This window comes from Hyperolius riggenbachi, chromosome 11, assembly GCF_040937935.1.
Source record: "Hyperolius riggenbachi isolate aHypRig1 chromosome 11, aHypRig1.pri, whole genome shotgun sequence".
In the NCBI taxonomy this organism is placed as follows: Eukaryota; Metazoa; Chordata; class Amphibia; order Anura; family Hyperoliidae; genus Hyperolius; species Hyperolius riggenbachi.
The window spans coordinates 215,430,698-215,440,720 of NC_090656.1; the positions used below are offsets into that span (position 1 = coordinate 215,430,698).

Consider the following 10,023-nt stretch of genomic DNA (forward strand, 5'->3'; position numbering starts at 1 on the left):
ATCATGCCACAGTCACAATCACTGAGATGACTTCTTTCCTTATTCTGGTGTTTGATGAACTGTAGTTCCTGACCTGTATCTGCATGACTGTATGCACTGCACTGCTGCCACATGATTGGCTGATTATATAATCACATGATTACACAGTTGTGCAGTTGCTTCAGTGGGTGTAAATGCAGAGTACTAAATAATGAAAGTAATGTTGGAATATTCCACCCCTTTTCCCCTCCTAGGCTGGATTTATCCGCGTGGATCACGATTACGTAGTGAAGTCGGCAGAGTTGGCCAAATCAGGAGGTTGCAAACATTTCAATCTGGAGTCTTCCAAGTCAGCCGACAAGGGCAGCAGCTTCCTCTATCTCCGGGTGAAGGTTAGTGGACCACATATCATGGTAACCATGGTGACGGGGTGCAACTGTACTGTAGGGTGACCTTTTATTTGGGTTGCATTGGATTAACCCCTTTGGGACCGGCTGCCTACCCCCCCTTAAGGACCAGGCATTTTACATGCAAGAGGGGTGGCGCATTTGGGGGGGGGTCAGGCAGCCGGATCCCTACTGTGGGCACTTAGGTATGGTCCCCCCTGGGTGGCCAGGTGTCCCCCGTATTGCTGGCAGCCTTTACTCCCCTCCCAGGCGATGACGTCATCAAGCCGGGACCCGGCACTTAGCGTCAATATAGCAGGGATGCCGGCCAGAGCGGAGGGGAGCGCCAATCCTCGGGGGAACGGCAGGAAGGTGAGTGGATCCTCTTCTTTCCCCCCTACCGCCGCAGCTCTGTAAGTAATTACTATGATCCGCCAGCGATCGCAGTGATCACGTGATCAGCAGTCAAACGCGATGGCTGCTGATCACTGAGGGGAGATGTCAGCTGTCATATGACAGCTTAATCTCCCCTCTCCGATGCGCACGATCGCGTTGGGATGGTTTGTTAGCGCGGACGTTGAATCAACGTCCCACAAGGGCGGCAGCACCACCTGCTGGACGTAGATTCAAACTACGTCGGTCTCCAAAAGATTAATCAGAAAAAGTTAAAAAGTTCTAACATTTGTGTATTCATGCAGGGGCGCAGCTACAAAACTATAGGGCCCCATAGCAAAGTCTTATCTATACTTGGGGACACTTTACTATCTATACGGGGGGCCTCTTACTACCTATACTGGGGGCACCTATACCAGGCTACCTATACTGGGGGCACATTTGGCCACCAATGCTAGGGAAGGGGCTTATACTTATGGGACATCTGGCCACCTATGCTGGGGGCGGGGTCGGTACCTACATCTGGCTATAAAGTGCCACCTACATCATGTCATGGCCATGCCGTTGCATGCCGCTTTATTAGGCGACAGGGTCACGCCCATCTTTCCCCGAAGCTTGCTTAGCTGTCTTCGGCAGGGGGAGGCCACTATTTATAGACCGCTTGGTGCCACAAAAACATTAGCTGCGGCGCTGGGCTGCTGGAAGGCTTGTGGATTACTGGTATGCAGCCCAGAGTTGTCTGTTCTTAGTAAGTCTGCCCCACAATGCACTTTGTTTCTCATTAGGGGGAAGTGGAGGCTGAAATAGAAGAAATGGGCTTCGAGAGATTCTCCATCTTCAGACCGGCGTGAGTATAAACCGCTCACTATTACGCAGAGGAAATCCCCCGCTTTTACTGTTCTCTGATTGTCTGATTGACATTCCCCAGTGGCGTAGCTAAGGAGCTGTGGGCCCCGATGCAAGTTTTACATGGGCCCCCCCAAGCACTCTATACTTAACAATTGATACGGCGCACCAAAATCTTCCAATGGCAACTACAGTATCAGATGTGCAAGAAGGGGATAGGGAGCAGTCTGTTAATAATTACCACTATTCAAAGTATCTATAGAAGTGATTATTATGAGCACAGGACCACTAGAGAGCTAATACTGCAGTTGAGGGAGGGCCCTTCAGGGCCCCTCTGGCCCAAGGGCCCCGATGCGGTCGCAACCTCTGCAACCCCTATTGCTACGCCCCTGACATTCCCTATCTTTATTCAGCAGCGCTGCTTTGTATTAATTGCACACACAGTAGAATCCCTTTATAGTGAACTCCAATGGACTGGGAAAAGTAGTTTACGATATCAGAAAATATAAACAAATCAGTGCTGGTCAAAAGGTAGATATTGTATATTCAGTTCCAGCGTGGTCAGTTCCTATACGATATTAGTACACCAATGTGATTCCCAGCACCCAATGGGGATAAGGCTTACCAGCCACTTACAACCCACGTTATAAGGTTCCACAATGAAGACAGATGGTTTTAGGCTCTCGGTACAAATGGCACTTTATTTAAACACGGTAAGAAGTTACAACAGAACAAATATGGCCAGTGTCCTCAGCTGTTTTACGTGTTCCCACGCCACCTCAGGACACCCATTATAAGATTATAACAAGAGCTTGATTGTTATGGAAGGTCCCGAGGATCCTTCAAGCCTTTAGTGGTATAGTGTCATCCTCCCAACGGTGTCGATCAGGTGTCCGGATTTCCTGCTTCCTTTCATAGCCCCACTGCTAAAGGAAGTTGTCACAAGTGCCTGTGCCCTGTGTGGCTTTATGTAAAGGCTTACCCTAACAGAATGTTTTCCTTTTCTCTGTACAGACTTCTAATGGTTGACAGGAAAGAGTTCCTCCCTGGGGAGTGGTTCATGAGGAAGATGATGGCGCCCATTGCCTACATGTTCCCCACTGCCTACACTGTGCCCATGACTACCCTGGTGAAGGCCATGTTGAATAACGCTGTGATGCCGAGCGATAAGAAGGTGGAACTGCTGGAGAACAAGGCTATCCATTCCCTGGGAAAGCTGGGCGAAGAGACTGCTAAGGGGAAGTGCTAAGGGGAATGTGCAGCACTTAGGGATTGTGGGTGGAATTCCTGACAATGCCATGCTGAGGGATTATGGGTAAACACCCTACCAGTGCCGCACTGAGGGATCATGGATTAACAATCTGACAGGGCCGCACTGAGGGATCATGGGTAAATACCAACCAGTGCCGCACTGAGGGATTATGGGTAAACACCCTGTCAGTGCCACACTGAGGGATTATGGGTAAACACCCTGTCAGTGCCACACTGAGGGATTATGGGTAAACACCCTGTCAGTGCCACACTGAGGGATTATGGGTAAACACCCTGTCAGTGCCACACTGAGGGATTATGGGTAAACACCCTGTCAGTGCTACACTGAGGGATTATGGGTAAACACCCTGCCAGTGCCACACTGAGGGATAATAGGTAAAAACTCTGCCAATGCTGCACTGAAGGATCATGGGTAAATATCCCAGATGTGCCACACTGAGGGATTATGGGTAAACACCCTGTCAGTGCTGCACTAAGGGATCATGGGTAAACACCCTGCCAGTGCCACACTGAGGGATTATTATGGGTAATCACCTAGCTAGTGTCACATTGACAGTTTATAGATAAATTCCCTGTTAGAGCCTGACTGAGGGATTATGGGTAAATACCCTGCTAATGTCGCTCTCAGGATTATGGATAAATAAGTGCCCTACCAATGCCACATTGAGGCATTATGTATGAATACCTTGCTAATACCACAGTGAGGGATTATGGGTAAATATCCTGCTAATGTTATACTGAGCGTTTATTGATAAATACATTGCTCTAGCCCACTAAGACAGTCTGCACAGGTCAGACTGAGGCATTATGGGTACATATCCTTTCATCAGTGGGCCACATACAGTATACACCCAAGCTAAGCAATGTGGTTGCAGTGTCCACATGAACTAATCCGGTAACTTCGGCCATTTTTCCAGTCCTGGCTAGAAAATGAAACACAGTGGCCCATATGCAATTCACTTTTTCTCCTGAGTTTTCTTCTAGGTGATAGTTTTTCATCTTGTATTTAGAATAACTTTTCAGCACTTTGCAGTTGAAAAAGTACCCAAAAAAAGGTGAAAAAGTACTATCAAAACTACTTTTAGTATTTTATTGCTTGCTGGCCATTTAAAAGGCATTTTATTGGCAAGTTTGAAAATATTACTTAGGAGAAAACTTGGAAGAAGTTGTTACTGTAATTGCATATAGGCCAATATCTGATTGGCTGCTATGGGCAACACTGATGTTTCTCTAATATTAAAGAGACACTGAAGCAAACTAATTTTGCCCATTTTACCTTATAATTCGCTTCAGTGCACTTATCACAAGTAATCCGCCGTGTCCCCGCCGCTAAACAAGGGGTGCAGAGCCCGCAAATCCCCGGTGGGCAATCCAGCCGTCATTTCCTGGAAGGGGCAGAGCTTCCAGCTTCAGCTCTGCCCCTCCTGACGTCAATCGTGGCGCATCGCCGCCTCTCCCCGCTCCTCTCACTCTTCCTTGACAGAGAGGGGTGGGGTGAGGCTGCGATTCGGGCGGCGATTGACATCAGGAGGGGCAGCGCTACAGCTGGAAGCTCTGCCTCTCAGCGCAGCAAAATCCACCGACCAAGTTGGTGGTGGATATTTGCAGAGGGATTTAGGGGCTCTGCAGCCCTCGTTTAGCGGCGGGAACACGGCGATTTACTTGGCATGAGAGCACTGAAGCGAATTATAAGGTAAAATGTGCAAAATTAGTTCGCTTCAGTGTCTCTATAAAGCATGCTGTACCCCACTAGGTTTTTTAAATGGTGTTTAGCGGCTTTAGATAAATAACTGAGGGATCATTTTTTACTTTGGTGCTGTTTTCTATTAAAAAAAGTGAGATATATTGGTCAGGGTAAACACCTTTTTCATGAAAAACACCTCTTGACCAGCCACCAGTACAAGGGGTGATCAAAGAGATGCAAATTCTTCCAAAATTTTGCACATTTGTATGCAAATATATGCAGCTTGAAAAAAGACCGATCCATTTAAACCTGGGTTTAAATTGATTGGTCCATTTTCAAACTGCATACATTAGCATAAAAATGTGCATACATTTGCATCAACTCGGAAGAATTTGCTTCTCTTTGATCATCCCTAACCAGTACAAGGCTTCCTCTGTCAGGTATTTACTGCTGCTTGGATTCTCACCGTGGTCACTGGGACAGGAAGTTGGGGGATCTTCTCAGTGGACAGATTACCTCACTTCCTGTTTTCAGTGACACCAGTCCATTTGCCACTATTTATTTTTTTAATATTTAATATTCTGTGTGTTTTGTCATTAGATAGGGGAAAAATGGAAACCACAAGAAAATTACATTTGTATACAAACGCAATAGCAGGATAAATGCAGCAAGTACTATTAGCATTTGGGAAAAATCAAATCACGTTCATTGATTTTACCGGTGTCCTTGAAATCAGCGAATTGCATGCAATCCGAAAGTTGAATCAAATCGCATTCAGTGCAAATGGACCCTTAGGGGAAATATTATCAAAAAGGGCCCAGACATAGCTATAAACCTGACAAGGGTTCTTCTCTGTGCGTTTTTTGACACAATTTTACTGCAGTTTTCTCAGCTTTCACAGTGCATCGGCGTATTCGTTTTTCTGAGGATTCAGCAGGGAGAAAAAACAGAAATCCCAAGATAATTGCATACCTCTGCATTTGTGGTATGCAATTTTCTTGCGCTTCCATTGACTTACACTCCAATGCAGGATAAATGCAGCAAGCACTATTTTGTATTTGGGGATAAAAATGAAATCTCAACAGTGGCAAAGGGGTAGAGGAGTTTCATTGATTTTACTGGTTTCCTTGAGATCTGCGAATCAAGTGCAATCTGAAATCGGATCAAATTGCATTGGTGCAAATAGACCCTCAGGCCCCTTGCACGCTGCATCGCATCGTATTGCTCTTCCCTGCCGCATCCTGGCCTTGAAGAGAACCTGAGGTGGATCTTCGAGGGGCAGATGAGACACAGAGCCATGTTCTCTGCCTAATGACATGGCTCTCTGCCCCCCCCCCCCACCACCACGCTTTAGCCCGCCCCCCCCCCCCCCCCCGAGTTTAGCAATAAGATTTGTTGCTAACTTGGAGGTAAACACAGGGGAGAGGAATTCCCTGTTCAAAATGACCGCCAAGGGCTTTTCCTGCAGGGCTGTCCTGCCGCTGGACAGCTCTCTCTCCCTTGCCGTGCCTCCTGCCGCTACCCCGCCTCGCTGCATGCTATGAAAGACACACGGTCTCTCAGAGCAGCGTCGTGACCCAGAGGTCACGAAAGTGAAAGTGGGCCACTGAGGCACACGAGAGCGGCGTTTTTTTGCGGCTACCTGATCCACTCAGCCCCGTGGATCAGGTAGCCTACTTCTTTTTTACTTTTTGAGTCCACCTTGGGCTCTCTTTAACGGCATGCAAGACTAGGGAGACTTGCACACGTCATGGAATGGGGGGGGGGGGGGAGGGGGCAGGAAGTATCCAAATCACCATAATGCGAACGCAAAGGCTGCAGCGCGTTACCCCATGATCTTTGCCTACTGCACGGATTGTGCTGTAATTCAAGTCAATGGGTGACGCAGTAAATGTGCACAACGGGAGTGACTTGCAAGCGTGGACAGATGGGAATCCCAGTGACGTGCTTTCTGCCCAGCAGGGATTATGTCACTAGCCAGGGGGCGGCGCTATGCATGTGAACCTATCACCGCACCGTGGCGCAGAGTCGTATGAAGGCCAATTTCCGTGGTGCAATGTGGTCACACCTCAATTAATAGGTGTACAATCGGCCTCAGGGAAAATATTCTCAACCAGGACCCAGACAGAAATATAAACCTGACAGAGGTTCTAGCGCTTTCCCACTCTCTCCAAACCTACAATATATTGTGTGGCTAGAGTTCTACTTTAATTACACCGGATATACAGACATACAGAGGGGAAGGCAAAGAGGAACTGCCATCACTGCTATGCCTACAGGTCTCTAGGAGGGAAATATTTTATATATTTTTTTGTGAAAATGGAGATACATTTCTCCATATTCTTAACCACTCCACCCCAAAGAGGTTTTTACCCTAACGGACAACAGCGCTTTTCACCTTTCTGTGCCCTTTCATTTACCAATAGCTTAATCACTACTAATCACAATGAAATCATCTATATCTTGTTTTTTTCACCACCAATTGGGCTTTTTGGGGTTGATATTTGTTTTCAGTAATTACTTTATTTTCTATGCATTTTAAAGGGAAATACAAGGAAAAAATGAAAAAAATACACTATTTCTCCAATTTCATCCCCTATAGTTTTAATATAAGCACTACTACTGTACATAAAACCCACACATCTATCTATCACATTATCTGCCTATTTGTCCTGGTTATAACAACATTTTAATTATGTCCCTAGTACAAAGTATGGTGACAATATATTATTTGGAAATAAAGGTGTATTTTTCCTATGATGTTTTTTTTACTCACTTACCTCACGTGCACATGCGGAGCGCACATGCGGGAGCGCGCACATGCACACGCACAGCGGCAGCTGCACTGTCTGACTTATAAAAATGTCCAGAGCCATTAAGAGGCTCTAGCAGGACGTTTTTATAAGTCAGCTTGTCATTAAGTGGTTAATGTATAGGGGATTTGTGGCTTTTTATGGTCTTCTTATGATCATTTTGGTGCTGGTGGGTTTCTATATGAATGTCTTTATTCTCGATCTATGAATGTATTCACAATGAATTTATAAAATGCAAATACAATAAATGAATTGCACTGATGGACGCACACAGGGGAAGCAAAATAGGAACAGCACTGCTATGCATACAGCCGTCTAGGAAGAAACTGTTTTTATGCCTTTTTGTTGAGGGTAGGAACACACTAGGCAGCATTTTGCTGCATATGCATTTGTGTGTGTTCAATGCACTTGCATTATTGTTCCGCACATGCGTTTTGTGTGTGTTTCACTGCATTTGCGGTTCACATACAGTATATAAATCGCATATGCGTTTTGTATGCGTTTTTGATATGCGTTTTATGCTAATCACTAGGAAGTCAACAGAAAGCGGAAATGCATCATCAAACTTTTTTTTTTTTTTTTTTTTAAAGAAATACATAAAAAAAACACACTATGCACTAAAACGCAATACCTCTGCGTCACCATTGACATTCATTATGTGCCTTTTAGATGCGTTTTGGCAAAATATGCAGCAAGTCCTGCGTTTTAAAAAACACAAATTGCAGAACGCAAACATATGCATTTTTCCATGCGGCTTATTGACGCATTATGCAGTGTTGCCAACCGTCAGTAAATTTACTGACAGTCAGTAAAAAAAGTCAACAAATTTGGGCTGTCAGTAAAGTCCGTGATAAACTTTGTGGTGTCAGTAAAAAAAACGTCCCCAGTAGGTTACAGCACTTACTGCTTATCAGTTCATGTATCACTCTGGAATGTACACTGCACTAGTTAAAGGTGGCCATAAATCTGTAGACTTGGCAGGCAATTGGCCATCAGATTAGATAATTATTATTGATATTATAAAAATCGGTGCCATCAAGAGCATGCACTGTCAACAATTCAAATTTTGGACTCAAAATGACTAATTTTGGACCAAAATTGGTTGCATGTCTCAATCAGAAATGGTGGAAAATCTCAGGTTGACATGATGGATCGGGTGTGCAGTGACAAGGGCTGCAATAATTGCAAACAACAAACGTGATGGAAACCCCCTTTTGCATCCCCCAAATGTAGGTGTATCAAAGCCCCCCCCCCCCAATTCCATGCATTAATACTTTATCTGTCTGGTGTCCACCAGTGGCGTTCCTACCTAAGGGCGCAGGGGGGCGGGGCGCACCGGGTACCAGTCAGCCAGGGGGGTGTCGCCACGACCCCCCTACACCTGACTAAGGAGGGGAAGAGCAGCGCTAGGAGGAGGGGTGACAGCAGGGATAGCGGCGGGGAGGGGGAAATATCCCCCCCTCCCTCACCTGGGTCCCCTCCTTCTGCCTCTCTTCTCCCCCCAAAAATGCGGGCAGCGGGCCGGTGGCAGTGGGCAGCGAGCAGGCGAGCGCGGAGTATACTCACGTTACTTCCGCGTATCAGCCTGGAACGCTGCGTCACCGTCACGTGCCTCTTCTGCGCCTCCAATCATTGGAGGCGCAGTAGAGGCACGTGACGGCGACGCAGCGTTCCAGGCTGATACACGGAAGTAACGTGAGTATACTCCGCGCTCGCCTGCTCGCTGCCCACTGCCACCGGCCCGCTGCCCGCATTTTTGGGGGGAGAAGAGAGGCAGAAGGAGGGGACCCAGGTGAGGGAGGGGGGGATATTTCCCCCTCCCCGCCGCTATCCCTGCTGTCACCCCTCCTTCTAGCTACACGGGGGGGGGGGAACTACTACCTAAACTGGGGGCCACTATACTAGCTGGCAGCTGGGGGCCACTATACTGGAGGCAGCTAAACGGGGGGGGGGAGGGCACAGGGCACTATACTAGCTACACTGGGGGCATCTATGGGGGCCACTATATTACCTATACTGGGGGGGGGGCACCATACCAGCTACAATGGAGGCAACTATACTATCTAAACTGTGGGCCACTATACTAGCTATACTGGGGCAACTATGGGGGCCACTATACTAGCTATACTGGAGGGCAGCTCTACGGGGGCAACTATACAAACTACACTGGGGGCAGCAACACTACCTACATTGGGGGCAGCAGCTATGCTGCCTATCCTGGGGGCAACTATACTAGCTATATTGGGGCAACTATACTACCTTCACTGGGGGCAACTAGCTACCTATACTGGGGGCAACTGCTAGCTACCTATACTGGGGGCAGTGGCGGCACGGGGGGGGGTGTGCTTTGGGTGCTGAAGCACCCCTTAAAATTCTCCAAGCACCCCCCAGCGTGAACTGACTTTCGGCATCTAATAGACGCCGTATCAGTTCACCGCAGCGGCAGAGCAGGGCTATAGTAAAATGTCCGAAGCCCTGCTCTGGAGACTTTGGGAGTTGCTGGCTGCAGAGGATCGTGGGAGCTGCGCACTGGACGGAGGCCGGAACAGGAGCTCTGCTGCAGGTGAGTAAATGTTTTTTTTTTCTTTTTAATTTATATTAGCAGCCAGGGGTAGCATTTATGTTCTGGCCAGGTCTGCTACACGATTGA

At 47.3% G+C, this 10,023-nt stretch overlaps 1 protein-coding gene across 3 annotated transcripts in view; it reads left to right on the top strand.

The window, feature by feature from the left end:
- The window catches only part of LOC137539236 (oxidoreductase HTATIP2-like), a 121,402-nt gene extending 113,471 nt beyond the window's left edge, over positions 1–7,931 (top strand). For all 3 annotated transcript variants that reach the window (XM_068261782.1, XM_068261780.1, XM_068261781.1), the window contains 3 exons: positions 234–371; positions 1,544–1,605; positions 2,619–7,931. In XM_068261782.1, coding sequence (XP_068117883.1) covers positions 234–371; positions 1,544–1,605; positions 2,619–2,853 — 435 coding nt within the window. In that variant the 3' untranslated portion in view covers positions 2,854–7,931. The remainder of the gene's footprint in view (positions 1–233; positions 372–1,543; positions 1,606–2,618) is intronic.
- Positions 7,932–10,023: the final 2,092 nt, after the last annotated feature.